Source organism: Pleurodeles waltl, chromosome 1_1 (genome assembly GCF_031143425.1).
Source record: "Pleurodeles waltl isolate 20211129_DDA chromosome 1_1, aPleWal1.hap1.20221129, whole genome shotgun sequence".
In the NCBI taxonomy this organism is placed as follows: Eukaryota; Metazoa; Chordata; class Amphibia; order Caudata; family Salamandridae; genus Pleurodeles; species Pleurodeles waltl.
In genome coordinates, this window is record NC_090436.1 from 851,393,165 (window position 1) to 851,417,170 (window position 24,006).

Sequence of the window (24,006 nt, forward strand, 5' to 3'; positions counted from 1 at the left end):
AATACAAAGTAAGCAAAATCTTTATTGATGAACTCACCAAATGTTGCTGTCTGAAGATGGCAACCATAGCATTAAGAGCAAGAATAGGCTTGGTGAAGAGGGATATGGAAATTTCATTATGGCTCAAAGTTGTTCCTCCTCTGCTCAAACATTTATGTTTGACACTGTTCATAATTCACTCCAGAAGGAAGATGATATGCATCACCCATGGGTGGAAACACAAATAGAAGAGTGCATACATATTTTTCAGACTTTGTGGAGGTGATTATCAGATGAAAACAATAATTTTCTAGAGAGAAGGAAGCAAATATGCTAACTTATGTAATGAACCCACCCAGGGCATTGAAGCTAGGTAACAGTGAATATGTGTCAAGTTCTACTTTGAACAGAGCTGAATCCAGGAGTGATAAGTAATTAAAAGTTCTGAATTTTCATACAAGCATTTAATTCATCACTTTTTTGCACACTTTAGCGTATCACCTAGGTGGATCACATATGGCCAGAGGTGGGTCCAGTGCACACTCCGTCACTGGAACCAAGCTATACCTGGCTGATGAGACCTAACTAGGGTGAAACTGGTTCTAGGTTGCTTGTGTTCCTATTCAGGGAGGATCTGGGTTGGCAGTTTGGTCGGGACTTTTCCCATTGAAGCAGGGTCAGGAATGGCTTGCGTATGGCTAAGTCCAACCCACGGTGGCCTGGTGTGTAAAATAATGATGAACTTGGTTGTGGCCCTAAACTATTACCAGTGGCTGAGATTAATTGAAGCATTCTATCCATCACTTTTGCTCAAAAGATAGTTAATGATCATGATAGAACAGGACCTAGGCACAAATTAACACTGACAGAGATGGAGAGCACGTTGAACACACTAAGTAGGTTTGTCCTTGTCAAAGAACGTCTGACTTTATTCCTTTAAGTCCCAATCCACCACAGGAGTACACTTCTGAAGCCTCTTTGGACCTCAGATGAGGTACTTACAGACTGGCAGAGGCAAGCAGAAGCCTACAGGAGGGTTTAGTCCAGGTCCAGTTTCCACTGGTCAGCTGGGCAGTTGCAGGAAGAAGTGTATTGCAATTTTCTGTGTTCTTGTGGCTTTAATAAGAGGTCAGCCTTATTACCCTAGGAGTTCACTTCTTTATCATAGGTATCAGAGGGGGTGTAGGACCAGTTTTCTAAGCTCTTTTCAGGTCTCAGACAGCAGGTTCAGTCCTCTTCTGATCTTCCACAGGCCCAGCAGTGTTCTGAAGTGGGTGCCTGAAGATTATGCATTTATGCCTGGCAGACATTAGTGGGTTGCATTGACCCCCCCAGGATGCCCTAACCAAAGGGGTAAAGGTTATGGGAGCTAGCCCTACCCACATTAGGCATTTTCAAGATGGTGGAAGTCAGCCTTCTGCCTCACTAAACTTGGGCTGTGAGGGCTGGGGGAATGTGTAGAGAGTCTGCTACGATAATACTAGTGTCTTTCCAAATATAACACTAACATTCAGTTTTAGGAAGTCCCTGTACCTTCAACAGTCTCAGGGACAGAAGTCTGCTAGAACAAAGCTGAACCAGACAGTGGAAAACACACACAATGTTTTGGCATTCTGTTTCTCTCATTTGAAGTGTGCCCCAAATGTCATATGAAAAACCCTAGCAGGACTGTCAAGCACATCTTGACATTATAGAAGGATCTGACCCTGTGATGTCAACAAATGGCCTACTATGATGGATTCTGGTCAGACTGAGGGGAGGGTGTCAAAAGGAGAGTGCAGGCCTATGTGTAAGCTACATCTGCTCGTGACACTGTAGTCCTCTTTGAAGTTAATCAAGTCCTTGGGCACATCCCACAGGCCATTCTGTAAAAGGTGCCACAACACTTTCTCACACCACGGCCTTATGTCTCTGTCCCAGGAGCAAGTTCACACCTTTTTTTTAATTGCTCTTTATTTGCTTTTACATTTTTACTATACAAGAGTAGACTTCAGATAGATAACCCACAAGCAAGTTCCTTCCTTATTCACGCCCACTGAAATGCTAATTACAGGCTTGCAGAAGCTGGAAGCCAAAGTGCCGATTTAGCTTCCAGGTACTTCATGCAGGGCAAAGGTAACTTTGTAAAAGTTAAGTTTCCGTGATATCTAGAAAATTTTAGATTTCACCATTGAATTCGAATTACTATTAAATACAGCTCTTTAATTACATTTTTTAGCTATGCCCATTCTCGAGATACAGTGGTGGCATTTAATATTGAATCACTGTGCTTTCATATTTAACAGCCAGCCCTGCTGCAATGAAAATAGCTTTGAGTGGTCAGCCACTGTAAGGACATATGGAACATTAAACTTGACATTGACCTACTTTTAACAGGGGTGTAGAATTGCTATAGCCCAAATCCTAGGACATATTGTTTGGGGTCAAGGACAACAAGTTTTCATGTTTATTTTGTCCTTGGCAAATGTAGGCCCAATCCCTTGTGGCAGAAACCCATTGGCTGCCAGTTTACAGGGAAATATTATGATCAGGGAAGGGCATTGTCTGCAGTTAAGGTAATATTTGTGCACATATGTTAGTGCTGTTCAAACTTGTACTAAGGGTTCATTAATGCAAAGCCTTTATTATTAGGGTGAGCATTATAAGGAAATGTTGTAAGATCGGACTGTACTGCTGACAGTGGTCCTGTATAAAAACATGTACACCCGTCTGTAAAGTTTAACAATATAAGGCTATGTATAATGCTCCCAGAATGCTCTATGATTAATATATTTTCAGAAGCTTGAAAGTGATATTGATGAGTCTTTGTTTACAAATTAAATGTTCACAAAAAACTACTGTGAAATTTTAGGTACTATTCCTTTGAAGCACCATGTACTAAAATGTATTGTGCGTGCAAGTATTCCCAAAAAATATTCATACTGGAGAATCAGTACAACCAGTTCCAACAAGATAACATCAAACACATGAAGCATGTGGGAAGAGGTACTTGATGAGGACGTTTCCACCCTGGAGATGAAGCAAGTGTATGATGGTGCTAGGAAAGGTAGTTCAAATGCGTGCTTAAAACTCATACAATATAATTAAAACCATCAGGCGTACCTTGCTATGACTATCCTCCACTGCATATATCCTTTATGCTCCCATAAGTCTCCACACTGCGCCGCAGCATCAGCAGACTTTCTGCATGTAGAGTGGCATTGTAGTTCTCTGGCATCATACTGGAGGGAGATACTGAGTAACTTAGAGAGAGCCTCCTCTTGCACATAGCTCACATACCTAAAGTGATTCTGTTGGAATCGCTCCCTGAACCAAAAGGGAAAAGACTAAGCTGCAAATTCATACTATTGGGACTGTTGTTAGCAAAGCATCACATTGCTTTTAAATGGCTCAGCCCTACAGCACCTGGGTACAGGGATTGGCTTAGAGACTTTTCAGCCTGGGTAGTGGCACAGGAGGTAAGGATGAAGCTTGTTCGAAAAGATGAGAAGCTATTAGACAATTTAGCAGCTTGGGCACAGATGCTACACAATCTTAGAACTGTGTCCAACACTTCACCTGATACTGATGGGGGCTCATAAACAACTGAGTGTGCTCAACTCCTTTTGAGAAAAGAGATGTGAATGTTGCCCATGGTAAGATACTGAGGTCGTAGAACCTAGAGAGTGATGGGACTAGTCACAAGTGACTTGTTTAGTGTTCTGGGACTACAACAATAGATATTGCAGCAAGTGCTTACAGCATGATAATATCAATATGACTGAGAGGCTATGAGAGAAATTGGGGCTGCAAGGGGTTATTGGAGATGGGTTTTCCCATTTATTATTTACAGTCATACTATCTGTAAATATCTGTTTTTCTTTTAACTAATGACAATGCTGATAAATGGTATACAGATTGGTTGCTTGGTTATGGTGAATAATACAATACAAACTATATAAAAAACAGTTTCAACAAGATTATGGTAAACATGAATAAACAATCATTGGCAAAGCCAGCAGGTCGAACATTGTTGGTAAGCCTTTTGGTGTTGTCAATGTGTGTCTCGTTTTGACATGGTTTTTGTAAAACATTATTGTTGTGGGAACTGCCAGCCCCTCACCAATATAACAAACATTGGCAAAAAGCAATAATATTTATGGTCTCAAAAAGCACACATTGTAACAGTAGTTTCTGAACAAAAGAGAGAGAGAGAGAGACAGAATTTTAATAAAAACAAAAGGTCTTGTTAACCGAAGACCTAATTAGAAGCTGCATTCTTAAATAAAGTCACATAAGTGCACCTATGATATAGCCCTTGCATTAATGCAGATTTACAGCTTTCATTAATTTTACAATAATTTACAGAAGTAAGCCAAGAAATGGTACTCCTAGAAAATATCTGTGGACTGCATTTTAGCACAAGTAAATATGCATGTGTAGACTTGCTCATGCACAAATCTGTTGAGCATTTACAATTTCACTTTCCCTCTAACCACATTTTTCAAAACTGTGGAAGAAGTTTTATTTCTGCCCTTGTCAGCAGTACATTTCCAGCTTATCTCAGTATAAGAAAAGGATAAAGATCTGGTGAAAGCCCCTAAAACACAGAGGTTAATAGGTTTGCACAGACTCCAAAGTGCATTCTGACCATGTACCTACAGCTTAACACTACATCCAGCCCCAGTATGTAGATCTGTGGAAAGGTGGCAAAATGCAGGAGTTGCTAGAATTGAAACCCCACTATAGTATGAGTCCTAGAATAATCAGAGGGGCTATTATCAGAGCTCTTATATGATGAGATTGCTGCTCTATTTATAGCCCATATTTATAGCCACACTATGTGGCCCCAAAGAGACAAGTGGATTTTTTTTACAGGACAAGTAGATTTACGAAGCAACCTGTCCCATTGACATGTAGAAAATGTATTAAATTCCACACCCCTGTTTTAAATACCATGCATCCTTGCCTTTATGGGCACTAAGGTCTACATCAGGGGTGACATAGTAGTATTTAAAGGGAAGGTTTTAGGCCTGTCAAGTCAATTTATTTTGACAGTTTAAAAACGACTCTGCCACGCTACAGTCACTGCATTGGATGTCACTATGTATGCTGCAGCCCACTGGTGACGTTTAACTTACAGGTTCTGGGTATACTTTGTACCATATACTAGGGACTTATAGGTAAGTTAAATGTGCCAGTTAGATGAATGTCAGTTTCATCATGTTTACAGGATAAGCACAAGCCTTCTCCTGTGTATTCCCTCCTAGTTCTCTGTCCTATTGCGCTCCTCTCCTGTGTATTTCTTCTTAGTTCTCTGTCCTTTTGCGCTCTTCTCCTGTGTATTTCGTCCTTTTTCTCTTCTTCCATTGCGCTCCTCTCCTGTGTATTTCTTCTTAGTTCTCTGTCCTTTTGTGCTCTTCTCCTGTGTATTTCGTCCTATTTTTCTTTCCAATCTCACTTTCTCCTGTGAATTTCCTCCTGTTTCGTTTTTCCCACCTTCCCGCATTCAGCTTTCCCGCCGCTGCCGCCCCGCCCCCGCTCCCATTCATCCTCCTCCCTCCCGCCTCCCAGCTGACCCCTCCTCCCCCCTTCCCTCTTATGGCGGCCGCTGTGTGGCAGAGACAGCGACCCTTGACCCTCGGGTAGGTCGCTTCCCCGCCGCTGCAGCTCCAACTGCCCAGGCCCCTGCCACCTCTTTGTAGGTCTTAGGTGTCCCTTTGCGCCTTCTCCTGTGTATTCCCTCCTTGTTCTCTGTCCTATTGCGCTCCTCTCCTGTGTATTTCTTCTTAGTTCTCTGTCCTTTTGGGCTCTTCTCCTGTGTATTTAGTCCTTTTTCTCTTCTTCCATCGCGCTCCTCTCCTGTGTATTTCTTCTTAGTTCTCTGTCCTTTTGCGCTCTTCTCCTGTGTATTTCGTCCTATTTTTCTTTCCAATCTCGCTTTCTCCTGTGAATTTCCTCCTGTTTCGTTTTTCTCGCCTTCCCGCATTCAGCTTTCCCGCCGCTGCCTCCCGTGCGGCCCCGCCCCCCCTGCTCCCATTCGTCGTCCTCCCTCCCACCTCTCAGCTGACTCCTCCTCCCCCCCTTCCCTCTTATGGCGGCCGCTGCGAGGCAGAGACAGCAACCCTTGACCCTCGGGTAGGTCGCTTCCCCGCTGCTACAGCTCCACCTGCCCAGGCCCCTGCCACCTCTTTGTAGGTCTTAGGTGTCCCTTTGCGCCTTCTCCTGTGTATTCCCTCCTAGTTCTCTGTCCTATTGCGCTCCTCTCCTGTGTATTTCTTCTTAGTTCTCTGTCCTTTTGCGCTCTTCTCCTGTGTATTTCGTCCTTTTTCTCTTCTTCCATTGCTCTCCTCTCCTGTGTATTTCTTCTTAGTTCTCTGTCCTTTTGCGCTCTTCTCCTGTGTATTTCGTCCTATTCTTCTTTCCAATCTCGCTTTCTCCTGTGAATTTCCTCCTGTTTTGTTTTTCCCGCCTTCCCGCTTCCCGCATTCAGCTTTCCCGCCGCTGCCTCCTGTGCGGCCCCGCCCCCCCTTCTCCCATTCGTCGTCCTCCCTCCCACCTCCCGTCTCCCAGCTGACCCCTCTTCCCCCCCTTCCCTCTTATGGCAGCCGCTGCGCGGCAGAGACAGCGACCCTTGACCCTCGGTAGGTCACTTCCCCGCCGCTGCAGCTCCACCTGCCCAGGCACCTGCCACCTCTTTGTAGGTCTTAGGTGTCTCTTTGCGCCTTCTCCTGTGTATACCCTCCTAGTTCTCTGTCCTATTGCACTCCTCTCCTGTGTATTTCTTCTTAGTTCTCTATCCTTTTGCGCTCTTCTCCTGTGTATTTCGTCCTTTTTCTCTTCTTCCATCGCGCTCCTCTCCTGTGTATTTCTTCTTAGTTCTCTGTCCTTTTGTGCTCTTCTCCTGTGTATTTCGTCCTATTTTTCTTTCCAATCTTGCTTTCTCCTGTGAATTTCTTCCTGTTTCATTTTTCCTGCCTTCCCGCTTCCGGCATTCAGCTTTCCCGCCGCTGCCTCCCGTGCGGCCTGCCCCGCACCCATTCGTCGTCCTCCCTCCCGCCTCCTGCCTCCCAGATGACCCCTCCTCCCCCCCTTCCCTCTTATGGCGGCCGCACGCAGCGGGCGCGCCACTGGCGCGCTGCTGGCGTGCCAAATGAAAGCCCATCTGTGCCCGCCCGCGCCTGGACCGCGCCCAGCACCAGAACCCCTGGCCCCCACCGCTCTCAAAACTCCCGACTAAGATACGACGCTGCCTCCCTCAACGCCCTCAACCCCGGACGAACAGCCACCTGCTACCAAGCCAGCCCTAAACGTACTCACGGACCCTTCACCTGTCAAGCCTGCAAGTACACTTTCCACCGAGCCTGCAGACCTCCCACCGGCCCTCGCACCAACAACCACCTCAAGTGCATCGTCCTCAACACACGCTCCGTCCACAAGCATGCCATCGAACTATGGGACTTCCTGGACACTATAGCACCAGACGTCGCCTTCATCACAGAAACCTGGATGAACGCCTCCTTGGCTCCTGACATCGCCATAGCCATCCCTGACGGCTACAAGATCGCCCGGAAGGACCGCACCAACCAAACCGGTGGAGGAATCGCCATCATCTACAGGAACTACATCACCATCACGACCACCACCGAAGACACCCTCCTCGCTGCTGAACACATACACTTCCAGATCCACACCGACCCCAGAACCACCCTCAGAGGAACTCTCGTCTACAGGTCCCCGGGCCCACGCGCCCAATTCAGCGAAACCATCACCGATTTCGTCAGCCCGCACGCCCTAGCCTCACCAGATTACATCCTCCTTGGGGACCTGAACTTCCACCTGGAGAAAAACAATGACAACAACACCACCACCCTGCTCAACAACCTCGCCAACCTCGGACTCAAGCAACTGGTGAACACCCACACCGCTGGCCACACGCTCAACCCCATCTTCTCCGCCAGCAACCACATATCCTTCAGCCACTCCACTGAACTACACTGGACCGACCACAGTTGCGTCCACTTCACCTTCAAACGGAAGACCCACCACCATCGCACACAACAAATCCCCTGCAGACTCTGTAGCAAAATCTCCACAGAGCAGCTCCTCTCAACACTGAACCAAAACCCACCAGCCATCACCACCGACGCCAACAACGCAGCCCTCAGCCTCACACAATGGATCACCAACTGTGCCGAAAACCTCGCTCCACTTAAAAGCCACCCAATCGGGACCAGCATCAGGAAACCCCCGTGGTTCACGGACGCCCTCAAAGAATCCAAGAAATCCTGCCGTACCCTCGAAAAAACCTGGCGCAGAGAACGCACCGCAGAAAACATGTCAGCCCTCAAGATCGTCACCCGCGAACACCACCAGCTGATGCGCTCCACCAAAAGGACATCATTCAAAGAGAGACTAGACAACAACACCCACAACAGCAAAGAACTCTTCAACATCATCAAAGAGCTCTCCAACCCTAGCGCCAGCTCCAACGTCATCACGCCCTCACAAGAACTCTGCAACTCCCTCGCTACTTTCTTCAATCGAAAGATCACAGACCAACACGACAGCTTCGGACCCCAAACCCCGCCGCCCACCACCGAACCAACAGCCCCCACCACTACCCTCAACGCCTGGACCCCCATCAGCTCTGAAGAGACCAGAATCACCATGAACACCATCCACTCCGGCTCCCCTTCGGACCCGTGCCCCCATCACATCTTCAACAAAGCCGACTCCATCATCGCCCCCTATCTCTGGAGCATCATCAACAGCTCGTTCTCATCTGCCAACTTCCCCGAGAGCTGGAAACACGCGGATGTCAGTGCCCTCCTGAAGAAACCCACGGCTGACCCCAACAACCTGAAGAACTTCCGCCCCATCTCTCTTCTCCCCTTCCCGGCCAAGGTCATTGAGAAGACCGTCAACAAGCAGCTGACCAACTTTCTTGAAGTCAACAACTCGCTCGACCCTTCCCAATCAGGATTTTGAGCCAACCACAGCACGGAAACCGCCCTCATCACAGTCACCGACAACAGCAGAACTCTGATGGACAACGGAGAAACAACCACCCTCATCCTCCTGGACCTCTCGGCTGCCTTCGACACCGTGTGCCATCGCACCCTAATAATCCGCCTCCGCTCCACTGGAATCCTAGGACAGGCCCTTGACTGGATCATCTCGTTCCTTTCTGACAGAACCCAAAGAGTCTACCTCCCCCCCTTCCGCTCAGAACCCACCGAGATCATCTGCGGCGTACCCCAATGTTCATCACTCAGCCCAACCCTCTTCAATATCTACATGAGCCCCCTCGCCGACATCGCTCGCAAACACAACATCAACATCATCTCCTACGCTGACGACACCCAGCTGATACTCTCCCTCACCAAAGACCCAACCTCTGCCAAAATCAACCTACAGGAAGGAATGAAAGACGTCGCGGAATGGATGAAGCTCAGCCGCCTGAAGCTGAACTCAGACAAGACGGAGGTCCTCATCCTCGGACATTCCCCGTCCGCCTGGGACGACTCCTGGTGGCCCACTGCTCTGGGCTCCACACCTACCCCCTCAGACCACGCACGCAACCTCGGTTTCATTCTGGACCCCCTCCTCACTATGACCAAACAAGTCAACGCCATCTCGTCATCTTGCTTCCATACCCTTTGCATGCTCCGAAAAATCTTCCGATGGATCCCCGCCGAAACCAGAAAGACAGTCACCCACGCCCTCGTCACAAGCCATCTGGACTACGGAAACACCCTATACGCAGGGACCACCGCAAAGCTACAGAAACGTCTTCAACGCATACAGAACGCCTCCGCACGCCTCATCCTCGACATACCGCGCCACAGCCACCTATTCGCCCACCTGAAACACCTGCACTGGCTCCCTGTCAACAAGAGGATCACCTTCAGGCTCCTCACCCACGCACACAAAGCTCTCCACAACATGGGCCCCGAACACATCAACAGCCGCCTCTCATTCTACACGCCCACCCGTCAGCTTCGCTCAGCCAGCCTCGCCCTCGCCACCATCCCACGTATCCGCAGAACCACCACAGGAGGTAAATCCTTCTCCTACCTGGAAACCAAAGCATGGAACTCCCTCCCCGCACACCTACGAACTACCCAGGACCATCTCACCTTCAGGAAGCGCCTCAAGACATGGCTTTTTGAGCAGCAGTAATCCACCCCCCCACCTCCCTAGCGCCTTGAAACCCTCTCGGGTGAGTAGCAAGCTCTATAAATGCTCTGATTGATTGATTGATTGACAACTGGTTAGCAGAGGTCATGTGCACTGAGTTCTACAGCCAGTGTAAATAGGCTTTAGCCAAGGGAAAAAAACCTGGGGGTAACCCTGAAGAAATGACATAATTTCCAGCATCCAGTAACCCATCAAACCACCCCAAACTAGGGAACCACTTGCACACGCATCCATTCAGTTAGCCGCCCATCAGCTTTAGAATTGATACATCTAGTCACAAAAAAACAACTATCTCCACAGTGAGGTATTCACTCTCTCATCCATCTATTTACCAAACCAATTAACCCACCCATTAATCGATCAACTCAGGCACCCACCCACTCACTCATCAATCCACTCATCTCACTCATACCTCCACTCTCTCAAATCCAGCCCTCAATCACTAATCATGCAGTCACCCTTCAAGCACTCATAAAATCAGCAATTCATTTGCTTATCGATTCATCCACACACTCACCTGTCCACCCACTGATGTAGTCAGGCATCCCTTTTATCATCTACTCAATCACCCATCCAGGGATTCACCCGTTGCAGCTTTATTCATCTGTCCACTCTTATCTATCTCGCAACAAATACATCTGACAACTCACTCTCTCCTCCACCCCTCACTTCCCTATGAAAACAACTCAATTAGGCAAACACTAACTAATATACCAACTCACCCATCTGGCCCCTTTAGGCATCCACACACTCATACATGCATGTATCTTCCAGTTTATCTCACAATTTACTCATCCACTTACTTATCATCTACATATTCAATCTACCCAACAATCCATTCACATCTAGACAGTGACATAATAGTACCCCCCGCAGTGCTCGGAGGGCACAAACTCCAAGGGGCCCCCTCAGCACAGTACACTGACTGGGTTCCTGACTGAGTCGGGGGTAGTGCCCTCCATGTACTTTGCAGGTGGGTCCCCTCAAGTTTCATAAAGCCACTGCCTCTAGATGCACCCACATACTTTCATTTATAAAATTAGGCCATCCTATTGGCTGCATGTTCAAGTCATAATCAAGTTTACAATCCTTTGCCACACATTTAAATGACATTTAGTCAAAGCTGCCTATTATACTCCAAGACACGTCTTAGAGCCCTCTATGCCATCTAAGGCATCTACCAACTTTTCCTGGAGTTCAGTGCTCTGCCTTCCCAGATTTACGCTCTAAAAAGTAATCAACACCTTTCTCTGCATTAAACGTTTTGCTCGCATTATACTATTTGTAGCACCTGCTATGGTGGATACAAGAGCCAATTTAGTTCACAACGTGTGTGCTACAAATCGTGCATATAAATTAAATAGTATGGGCGTAGATTTGCAGACTCTAATGGGCATATTTATAAGCCCCTAGCGCCACCTTGCATCACATTAACGTCATTTTTTTATGCGAATGTGGCCCAACGAGGCCAAAATGCTCGTACCATATGTACAAAGTGGCGCAATGCATGCATTGCGCCACTTTGTAACTCTTTGCACTACATTATGCCTGTGTCAGGCACAATGTATGCAAAGGGGGTGTTCCTCCATTAGGGAGGCCAAAAAAATGGCGCAAGGAAATCGAACAGATTTCCTTGCGTCATTTTTTATGGCACTTTTAACATCTGCACAGAGCAGGCGGTAAAAGGGGGCTTCCAGTATTTATAATAGGCCCCAATCTACTCTGCAGGAGTAGCGCCAACATTTTGGGGCTACTGCTTCAGAGTACATCAATAGTGTCAATAAAAATTACGCTATTGCCCATTACCCTGTGCCTTGGTGCGCCGTATCATAGATACGGTGCACACATGGTGGCTATAGGGGAGCACTATGTATAAACTTTGGTATGTGTGAGGAGGTTCCATCACTCATGAGAGAGAAAGCTTTGAGAGGGTTATGATCCCCTTCCGTCATTCAACAATACCAATAAATAGCATATTGCGCTCGCTGGATTTGTATGTCGTTTTTCCATGAATTTCTTTTGATTATATTAGTTACAAAATATTAGTTATAAACATAGGTATTAAAGAGACAGCGCACATTCCTGTAGCAAAGAACCTAGTGAGGACAGTGAAGGCTAAGACGATCATGATGGTCAATTCTACGATGGCAACAATATGGGATTTGTCCTTTGCACTGTTGTTAAACCTGTGAATGTGCATTTATTACTACATTTGCTATAAAAGGATGTGTTATTACGTCACATGTATTTTAACCGGTATAAATAAACATGTTGCATGAGTGGTGAGTATTGTTGGATCGAGGAGATGGATTGATTGTGTGAGAAGTGCTTTGGGGATTACATATTAGGACATACAAATATACATTACAGTTATTAGGAGAAGAAAAGTCCGAAGTTGGAGCCCTAAGCCGTATAATATAACGGCATTAGAGTTGCTTTAGAGAATAATTAGCAAGTAGGGAGAAAGCATTGTGGACAGTTAAGTTAAAGACAGCTGTAACACATAGAGTGAGCACAGGGACACTAGGTTAAGACACGTTTCCTGCCACAGTTTTGGTCTGACTGTTGTCTTCAATAGTTGAAAAGCTTGAGCAATGCTATTTTATCACTTAGACATCAGCAAATAGTTTCTTGTCACAGGGACTTTCAAGGCATGTGCTGCTTTTTGCTGGTAAGGTATCTGCATTTATTGACACTTCTAAAATAAATTGTATAACAGCATACAAAAGGCAACATATTTGAAACATAGCAGTGCATATCGAAAAAACGTCAAAACAAAACACAATACCACAATGAAAGTATAACACAACAAAATCACGGCAAATAATGCAGCATGAATACAGAGCAGGTCAAAAACAACAGAACACATCACCACCACAACTACAAGCCACACAAAAATATGCACAAACGTTCTCGTCACACTTTACCACCTCCATAATTCTGTTTCCCAAACATTTTTGTAAAAGGTGTTGGGAACAAGCACGCCTTAATTTACACAGACATAAAACAGAACCAGTCAAAATATTTGGTGATCTATTCATTAGTGGCCATAGAGGGAGCTCTTGATTTAAAACTTCTGTAAGAGTGTACAGAGATTTCTAACGTTATTGGCTGCCACGTTTCGAGGTTTGAATGACGATACGGCAACCAGAAAATCGAAACTGAGGTGTATTATGCAATCAGACATCACAGGTCGAAAGCATACCCAGTGCACACATTTGGCCAAGACTTATATTTTCTATTAGACCATTCCAAGCAAGGTAACAGCACTCCAATATATGTGTAGTATAGAGCATTCAACTGTCTTCAGAAAACCAACGCATTAGTGCCCGGCCTCTAAACAAGTCCTATGGCGTTTCACCGGAACGTAGGTCATATTTACCTCGCGGATTTTCTCGATAGCTGTGCTGAAAATGTAGACAATGACACACCACTCTTGTGCCGTAGGCCGGGGCTCCATCTTCACCAGCACTGTGTATGTGAACAGCATGAGGAACACCAGGTAGGCCATCTGCGAGACACACAAACATGTCACATGTACATGGCATTGTAGAAGTTTTCACTCTGCATGTTCCTCTTTAATGTTTCCTGCCAGTGAGTAGAGGGTATACATTCCTTTACTTCACAGAGGAGTCAAGAGGCTGGGTCCTAGAACATTTTGACCTGCACATTTACGTGTCGTTGGTGGTAAGTAAGATAGTATTTTGTGCAAACATCTTTTAGCATGGCATCATGAAAGCTTATTTGCGTAGGCGGTATTATGTGACAAGGATATTCGTGCATAGTTGTGTTTCATTGTGTTGTGTTTGTTATGGGTTGCTTTTTGTACTCTTATTTTTGTGCTTCATTACTGCATTGTGTTATTTTTGTGCTGTGATTGTTGAACTGTGTTCAGTTTTGAATCTTTGTTTTGTTATGCCCTGTTATATTTATGTCGTTTTGTTATTTTGCTTTGTGTTATGTTATTGTGTTGTGTTCTGGTGCTTATTTTAGAGAATGGGATGAAAAATGTGGGGGTCTCTGAAAGGGGATGGGGCCTATATAATTAAAAGTGTGACTTAAACATGCAAGAATAAGTATAGCATGTGAAAAATAAGCAGGAACGACATGGACTCCCTTAACATTTTTTACACTTATTGTTCAGTAATCGAGCAGTGTTTTGCATGAAGAGTTAAGAGCATGAATACGGGACCGAAAAGGACCAGTTTCAATATCCGTTGTAAATTAGTAACGTACGATCCGGAGGAACCTGGTCCATTTCAAGCCCTGCCAACAACTGCTGTTACTTTTTGAGCCAAAATAAGCATCTGCCTATGAAGATGCCATAATAAGTAAACATTTACCACAGACAAAATAAATAAATACCGCTGCTCAGGCTCTTTAAACGTTTAAGACAACAGTAAGCCCAAATCACTGCTCTGTCTTCAAATCAAATCAAATCAAATCAAATCAAATAAAAAAAATGTATAAAGCATGCTACTCACCCGTGAGGGTCTCAAGGCGCTGGGGATGGGGAGAAAGGATGGGAGGGGGCTGCCGTTTTACTGTTTGAAGAGCCATGTCTTGAGGTGCTTTCGGAAAGACATGAGGTCCTGGGTCTTGCAGAGGTTGGTGGGGAGGGAGTTCCAGGTTTTGGGGGCGAGGTAGGAGAAGGACCTGCCTCCTGAGGTGGTGCGTTGGATGCGAGGAACTGTGGCAAGGGCGAGGTCGGCGGAGCGGAGGTAGCGGGTAGCGAGTGGGAATGTGGAAGTTCACGCTTTCGTGGGGTAGGCTGGCCTAGTGTTGTGGAGGCATTGGATAGGAAGCTAGTGGAGGGATCTGAAGTGGGGGGAGATGTGTTCATGGCATGGGAGGTTCAGGATGAGGCATGCAGATGCGTTTCTGCTGAAGCTTGACTGTGGAGCCAGCGTAGAGGGCATTTCCATAGTCTAGCCTGCTGCTGATGAGTGCCTGGGTGATGGTCTTTCTAGTGTCTGTGGGTATCCATTTGAAGGTTTTTCAGAGTATGCGGAGGGTGTTGAAGCAGGAGGAGGTGATCGAGTTGATTTGCTGGGTCATGGAGAGAGAAGAATCTAAGATGACACTGAGGTTGCGTGCGTGGGTGGCGGGTGTTGGAGGTGGTCTGAGGGTGGTGGGCTACCAGGAGTCGTCCCATATTGTTTTGTTGGGGCCGAAGATGATGATTTTGGTCTTGTTGGAGTTTAGTTTGAGGTGGCTTGCTGTCATCCAGTTGGCGATGTCTAGGAGTCCAGCATGGAGGTTGGTCTTGGCGGTGGTGGGGTTCCTGGTGAGGGAGATGACAAGCTGGGTGTCGTCTGCTTAGGATATGATGGTGATTCTGTGTGGGCGGAGGATGTTGGCGAGCAGAGCCATGTAAATGTTGAAGAGGGTGGGGCTGAGGGAGGACCCTTGGGGAACTCCGCAGATGATCGTGGTTGCTGGAGATTGGAAGGGAGGGAGGCGGACTCTCTGGGTCCTTTCGGCGAGGAAGGAGGCGAGCCAGTCCAGGGCCTTGTGTCGGATTCCTGCGTTGTAGAGGCGTGTACGGAGTATTTGGTGGCAGACAGTGTCGAAGGCTGCGGAGAGGTCCAGGAGGATGAGTGCGAGGGCCTCGCCTTTGTCGACTCTGGTTCTGATGTCGTCAGTGCAGGCGATGAGGACGGTCTCAGTGCTGTGGTTCTTGCGGCATCCAGACTGGGAGGCATTGAGTGCGTTGTTTTCCTCTAGGAAGTGAGACAGGTGGGTGTTCACTAACTTCTCAGCGACCTTGGCGGGGAAGGGGAGAAGAGAGATTGGGCAGCAGTTCGTGAGGTCATCAGGGTTTGCTTTGGGTTTTTTCAGGAGTGAGGTTACTTCTGTGTGCTTCCAGGAGTCTGGGAAGGTGGCGGCATCGAAGGAGCTGTTGATTATGGTGCGAAGTTTGGGAGCAATGGTTGGGCTGGCCTTGTTGAAAATGCGGTGGGGGCAGGGGCCCGAGGGGGATCCTGAGTGGATGGAGTTCATGGTTACTTCGGTTTCTTCATCGCTGGTGGGGGCCCAGGTGTGTAGTAGGTTGAGGAAGGGGGTGTGTTGTTGTTTGCCATGTCGGTGTTGGATGTGGTGGGTGCTGGTGGTGTGAAGCTGTTGTGTATGTCTAAGATTTTGGAGTGGAAGTGGTTGGAGAGGGAGTTGCAGAGGTTCTATGTGTGAGTGGGGTCGATGTTGCAGGATTTGGGTTTGGTGAGCTCTTTGATGATGATAAAGAGTTCCTTGCTGTTATGTGAGTTACTGTCTATGCGTTCCTTGTAGTAAGCCCTTTTGGTGGTCCTTATGAGTTGGTGGTGTTTGCGTATGGTGGTTTTGAGGGTGGAGAAATTGGTCATTGAGGGTTCCTGGCGCCAAGCTTTTTCTGTTTTGCGACATTCACGCTTGGAGACTTGGAGTTCAGTGGTGAACCAAGGGGCGTTCTTGATGTTGCGGGTGGTGATATTTCTTCTAAGACGGGCGGGAGAGTCTGCGCAGGTTATAATCCATTGTTTGAGGTTATGGGCAGCAATGTTGGGGTCGTTGGTGTTTGGGGAGGGTTTGTGCGAGCTGGGCATTCAGGTGTTCTGTGGGGATCTTGTCCCTCATGCGGTAGGGTGTGGTGTGTTGGTGGTGGTGTCTTAAATTAGTACTAGCAGTGGGCACTTTTTGTGATCCTGCCTAGATCTCAATACAAGTCGAAATATTATTCTCGATACACCACTTCCTGTGGGAAAATCCCTGTAACACACAACATGCCTTGCAGCACTGACACATTTTATCATGGAAGACGCTGACCACAGAGCCGAGAATGGGTGTTGAAATTCTAACATCACAACACCTTCTTTCGTTGCAACAAACGGTACTGTAATACACGCAGAGAGAGAACAAACAACGTTTTAAGTGTTTTAAAACAAGAACTAAACATGTCTAGAGATTTTCACTCTACATTGCGTCTCTTACCTGCCAAAAGCACCTTATGTACACTGGCCCCCGTCAGGCACAATTAATTATCCACCAACACTGGATAGCGACAGAGATTACTGAAACATGAATAGCATCGATCTGACATAAACTATGATAAAAAAAACATCAAGAGGCCTAAAAACAAACCCATCACACCAGAAATCTTAACACAAAATATTATTTAGAGACAAACCATATCCTCAAAAATGTGTGCCCTTCGGTACAGTTGGAAGGGCAACCCCCATTTTTAAAATCCAGTTTACTGTACCTTTAGAAAATACCAAAACATCCCTGTGCGCTTTGTTCTCCGGGTACACGCGGAACACAATGTTCCAAAGAAATGTATGTGTGATGGAAACATTTCAGGTGTATGTGCAATGAAGGCTGTCCTCGGAGCAGACCTGAGGTGTGTGAGTATGATACCAACACACTCCAGCATCCGATAGAAACGTTGAGTTTTAGAAGTGAAAGCAACTCACCGTGTGAAACCAGAACTTCACAATTGGGGCGTTGTAAAATTCATAGGCTTTCCTGGACGGGGAAAGGTTTCCATGCTCGCTGCCAGTGCTGCAGTTCTGACTTTCAGCTGATGCTTCACATCCTTTTTCTTCATCATAACTCTGTGAAAAAAGTGTTTTAAACGTTTATTAAATATAAATTATTGGCATGCATGGATATGAAGATACCTCACATTGACTACAGTATTCAGAACCATCTACTACAGACACACTACTGGATTCAAGCTAGCCTGGCTGATAAGGAGTGATGCCCCCAAAATAGTCCCAGGATGCTTGTTTCCAGTCCAGGGAGGACATGGCTTGGCAGTTCGGGCTGGACTGTTCCCATTGGAACCAGAGTCAAGACTGATCTGCATATGGCTGGGTCCAAACTGGGGTGATGTGGCAAGCAAAATAACATTGGATTAAACCCAGATCTGTGACTGTGGGTGAGTGTTTGAAAAGGTTCAACACTGTCCATTTTTTTATATTGTGATGTTGCTATGTGCACCCGGAGGGGCTAGAGAATGCCAAGACATGGGTCCCTTGCTCACTGCACCACTGGATTCAACCTAGCCTGGCTGATGAGGGGTGATACCCTGAAACCGGTCCCAGGATTCTTGTTTCTGGTCCAGGGTGGACCTTGCTTGGCAGTTTGGGCTGGACTGTTCCCACAGGGAGCAGGATCAAGACTGATTTGCATATGGATAGGTCCAAACAGGGGTGACGAGGCGAACAAAATGACAAGGGATTAAACCCAGATCTGTGACTAGGGGTGAGTGTTGGAAAAGTTTCAGCACTGTGCATCATTTTATTTTGTGATGTTGCGAAGTGTTTGCTTGTTGCCAAGAGGAAACATATACTTCTAATCTGTATTTATTATGTTGCAGCAGGTGGACTTTTTAAATTCTGAATCATTCAAAGGACAGGCTTAATTTGCAAATCTCTAAAGGTAGTTATCAATAAAAAAGTGAGAATTTTAATTCAGGTGGTTTCTTCCATCCACTATAGAAGATTATTTGTATTTCAACTCTAGGAAGTCCCAGAGTTTCAACCACCTATGGAGAGTCAAAAATATAGTTATTGTCACACGGTGTATCATATGTCATATTAGGTATAGTAGTTTGGAACTTCAATGGTGAAATACTACAAGCTACACATCATCTTTTGTTTTAGATATCAACACTTCTGCAGTGTGGTTGATCCCAGCTAACAGTACAGGCAGAGTAAAGATGTCCATTGTCTTCTCTCTCTCATTCAGGTCTACAACTGACCAACGTATTATACTTTTCCATGATTCTCAGTGTATTCAGGGAAGTGAGGATATCAACATTGCTTCTGTTACATCCGGACTGCCAGGTTAGTACAAACTTGACACATCATGTGCTATGTTTATTAAATTAATGTTTTCATGGTAGAACTTTGTTGCAAACCATGATTCACTCTATTAACACCCTTTCATTTATGATTCCGAACCATGACAAGTACGAACCTCAAATTTCAGGACATCTTTTGATCTAGCAGGCCAATAAATGAATGATCAACATGCACTTATAGAGCAGGAAACAGCTGCTCGAAGCAGGAGCACCCCAGACTTAAATGCAGATAGGGGCAAGAAAGAACACAACAAGCTATCTCTGTCAGAAGTGGACATAGAAGAAACATTCTCCCCATGAGCTATGTGGATTCACATTGGAAGGTTCCAAAAACATCCATACAGTTCCACCCATTCTGCTATCTTTTCTGCAGCCTTTTCATTTCTCCAAGTAGCAGTTATATGTATTTCAACTACTAGGGAGTGCCCAATCCATTCTGTCCTTTACCCAAGATGCTTCTTTTGTGCTGTGAGGATACATGCAGTATATGTCTATCCGACATTTCACAAGCACCATCTGCCCAAGCTGCAAATCTTTCTCATTTTGGATTTTGTGGGTTTTGAGATGATTCTGAGGAGGCTGTCTTTAAACAAGTTTTCCAATATAGAACGCTTAGTGGCCCACAGTCTTGCCACCCCTTTCCCTCAGTACTCTGCTATTACACTGCAGTACTATGTCACATGTAGAAAGCAGGCTGCAAACGTCCCAAATTTTGGAACAGGAAGTGTTTCTCAGGCTATATTTTCTGTAACTTCTGTAGCTTTAGATATGGCATTAGAGATACCCAACACAGGTAACAAATGTGTGTCAATTTAAATCTTGCATTACTTGACGTCTATTTAACCTGTGAAAGAGACCATCTACTATTCTTTGTCTGTGGGAGGTTTTTATATATCATCCTCCCATTACTGACTCTTGCACCTATCTTCTTTCAGATAGGGACTGGGATGATGGGGTTGCCAAGCGGGGCAAACATGTACGACAGGTAGTGACGACTTGCCTTGATGGTCGCAGGCCTTCTTTCTTGGGTCATCCACCACTGGGAGTGATGGTATCCAGGTGTTGCCATTCTTCCTTTGTGGCGGCCTCTGCATCCTGATGTTTCCTGATTAAGGATTTGTGAACTCTAGGGAAGTTGGTCAAAATCTCCCTGGCTGTACCAGACAACCTAGCATGCTAATGAAATTGATCAGATCTGAACCAAAGGTCTTTGTGATTCTGCAAAGGTGAGAAAATTGAACCCTTTTCTTACAAAGTTTAAGTGGAAGATGCTGTTCTCTTCATCCTTCAATATTTATTTTATGTCTATAAGTAAATAAGTGAGTGGGTAACAGACCTTTTAAATAGCAAACTATCACTGCTTTGGTGCTAAAATGAATTAGTTTTCAAAACCCTTCTACCGTTGGAGTGAGCCTGCATTGCCCACATTTGAAAAAGGAGCCTTATGGTACCCCGCAATGCACAAGAAACAGAGCCACCCCCAGATCTGGATCTCAGAAAGCAAGGCATAACCAGTAGGAGTAAAGATTCAATCTGGAGTGGATGCCAAGGGAAAGGGAAGAAAAGAGGAGGAGGCAGTCAGAATGGTTGAAAGAGGCGATATAAGCCCAGATATATTTTGGAGAACTTGCGTTTGTAGGGAGGGTTTCAGAAATCAATGGAAAAGATTCCAAAACAGGGAAGAACTAGACAAATAGCCTCCTTCCCAGGGCCTAAAAGAAAGTTGCAACTGATCTATAGAATGCTATTTTGAATGTCCTTGACCTTTCTATGCAAACAGTGCTAGATTACTGTATAGCTGTTGCAAGGGGGGCACTCGTTTTTATACTGGCTGGATTAGCCAACTAATAGTTTAAATATTTGTATTACCATCTAGAATTCCACACACTCTTTCTTAAAATAACCACTGGCTGGTGGGGTAAAAGATATGCAAAATCAGAAGTAGGTTGTAAAGAAAGAAAAATGCTTTAAAAAAAACAGTGAACCAGCAAACGCAAATACCACTCTTCCTTACCTCTCCCTCATTTGGTATCTATAACTAGATGGAATAATTTGCAGTATGTTAAGATGTGATGTAATGAGCAGATGAATTAGGGGCTTCAGACATCTCTCATGATGGGGAATTAGGAATATGTGCAGACTACCTGCTATGTAGTTGGGTGTTGTGTAAGATGCAACATCCTTCGGTACCTGGGACACATGAGCCTTCTAAATTCCTATGATAAAAAGCAAGACAATAGCTCCAGTTTTCTCAAAACGGGTACTTTTCTTCTAAGCTGGTGGAGAGCTTTGTTGGAGTGTGCCTTTTAAAAGCAATATTAATGTGAAAAGCTAGCAATATATTGTGTGATGAAGCTGCATAGAAAATGTGTTGACGTAGAAAATAATGCACACGTTTGAAATGTGCCCACGTAGAGTGGTCACCAATGTATACGAAGACTAATGAAAAGGCTTTTTAATTCTGAATTGTATGCAATAATGTTCGAAATTGTATTAGTATATCATAATTAGGGTTGTGTGTTAAGAATTTGCTTTAATAACTTAGCGAGGGCTTGGGCCCAGCTGCCTGGTCTCATATTGAATTGCATTTTCCAACGTGTAGTGTGCTGTTTTTCCTGAAGGAAACAAAACTGTATTTTTCCAGGAGTTATATGTGTGTAGCCGTAGTAAATTCTTTCTCATGAGAACCGGCTTGCTCAAGGCTAGGTTCTTGCTAGATGCAACAGTGCCATTTGTAACAGGAACAAGGTTAACCGTACTGGGAGAAGACAATGAAGACACTGACTGGAGCGCAAAGTGTAACATTTTCTACCTGACATTCCAACCGTTGAAGACGTCAATAATGTGGAGCAATCCGTGATGTGAGAACTGTGGACTGTGGAAAATTCTAGCAAGGTGCTTACCAAATTATTGGTTAGAGATAATGATGCACCAAATTTTATCCAATGAGGAATTAGGGAATAGTTACACAGTTTTGATTTAAAGGCGTAACCCGAGGAAAACAGGACCACTCCCAAATACTTCCACTTACATTTTTACCCTTACCCTTGCCATGTGCCATTCCTTTTGCTATGAGACTTTTGCTAGAGGACTTTTGCTAGTTGCAATATAATAGTTTAGTTGTCCTGTCACTTTAAACCATTCTCTACCCCATTCTTGCCTGATGTTAACTTCTCCTCCATCTGAGGGAAGTAATCCGTTCCTTAGCTATGCTATCTTATGCGTCTTGAAAGAGACTTTGCTTTGCCTTAATGCTAAAGACTCGGCCTGTCCTATCTCTGCTGATGGTGAATTGACTGATGTCCTGAGGACGAAGACTGACGCTGCTTGCTGATCTGTTGGATTGGTAACTATCTGATGCAAATTGTGATTGTTTGCCTTTTCTTTCTAGGTACCAACTGCTATTTTGATACAGGCCTTAGTTTGGATGTTTTCCAAATTCGTGTTCACTAAATGTTTTGCATGAAGCCCAACATGCTATTGCTAATTCGAGGTTAGATAAGGCGTTCACTAATACCTTGAGCAAATAGACAAATGATTGAGATCTTGCTTTGTTGATTCATGTACTAATGAGACGTTGCTAAGTTGATTCATATTAATGATGTGCATAAATATTGAATGAATATAGCTGATGCATTGATTAAGTTGTGCTATGTTTTGCTAGTCGATAGTGTTTCCTGATGAGTTTATTGCTATTGAGACTAATAGACATGATATTAGATTGTAACAAATAGGGAAATAAATATCCGAACACTAAATTAAACTGGATTGGTTATTCAGGACTGAAAGGTCATGGTGTGTTCTAATTCTGATTCCTATTGATTGTTCATTGATTAGTGATTGTCATTATTGATTAATTTATTGATATTGTTGGTTGATGATTTGTGAGGGAAAATTCTTCGTACTGGGAAGTCTCCAAACGTGGTCCAATGGTTTGTCGACCTAGACACGTCGCCTTGTAAGTTTACTTATTAAGGCTCTGACGTGCTAACAGTTTTTGGTAGCAGAGGATGGTTCTCCCAGAAGTGGATGATTATGAGAATGAGCTAGAGCACTTGACAGACCCAGAAAGCGAAGGAGTTGAGGCGGAAGAGAGTCAGAGTGTCCAGACTCCTCCTGAGCAGATTGCAGGTCCATCAAGCGAAAACACCATAGAGCAGAGAGAGAAAGAAGGGGTGCCACAGGAAAGATCAAAGACTAAAGAGACACTGAAAGGAGACAAGTGGCCAGAGTTACAAGTAAAGAGGAGAGAAGTGGTTGTCGAAGATGCCATAGAGGAAGAAGTAGACACGACAAGGAGAGAAGATCTAAGTGAGGGAGAGTTGCAAGGTGATCGCAAATTTAAAAGGAAGAGAGTAGCAAATAGAAGGTACGCAGGTCCTGAATGGGCATATACAGCCGAATGGCAACAGGAGTTCTTGGCATTTTGTTTTGATTGAGAAGTCCCAGGTCAATACTTTGGCACCTGAGTCTGGCTGAAGGAAACTGAAATTGGTGTAAAGATTTGAGACAAGATCAAAATTGAGAAAAAGATACTGAGAAATTTACTGGATAAGACTTTGAAAACTTGAATTGACTTTTGGAAACCGATTTTGACAAGCTGCTAACCTGAATTGACAAGGGATCCTGTGAGTGAGATTGAAAGCTGGAAATAATTGCTGAAAGAAGATTTTGCTTGTTTTGACTTTTCTGCGGAAGAGAATTATTAACTATCCTCTGTTGTTGTTTTAAATAACCATTCTTCACTTCCTGATTCTTCACAGATCATGGACAATATTAGGCAGGAGAATAGAGGGAGTATGCGTTGTAAATACTTGGGTGTTGGTTTAGGCGTTGTGTGTGTGTTTTCATTGTGGTTGTGATTGTGGGTATGAAGCTAATGGATAAGAGTGGGACTAACAATGCTTCAGTTCCTGAAACAACTACTGCACTAACAGCTTGGGAGAGGTTTGAGCTAGATGGGAGATACTTACATGAGGAAACTAATGCAAAAGGGGAACTTT

General features: G+C 45.1%; 1 protein-coding gene across 1 annotated transcript in view; it reads right to left on the minus strand.

Moving 5' to 3' along the window:
* Positions 1-24,006, minus strand: part of TRPM6 (transient receptor potential cation channel subfamily M member 6) — a 1,083,502-nt gene that overhangs the window by 389,330 nt on the left and 670,166 nt on the right. The window contains exons 19-20 of the mRNA XM_069229129.1: positions 17,610-17,750; positions 13,544-13,672 (exon numbers count right to left, since the gene is read on the minus strand). Coding sequence (XP_069085230.1) covers positions 13,544-13,672; positions 17,610-17,750 — 270 coding nt within the window. The remainder of the gene's footprint in view (positions 1-13,543; positions 13,673-17,609; positions 17,751-24,006) is intronic.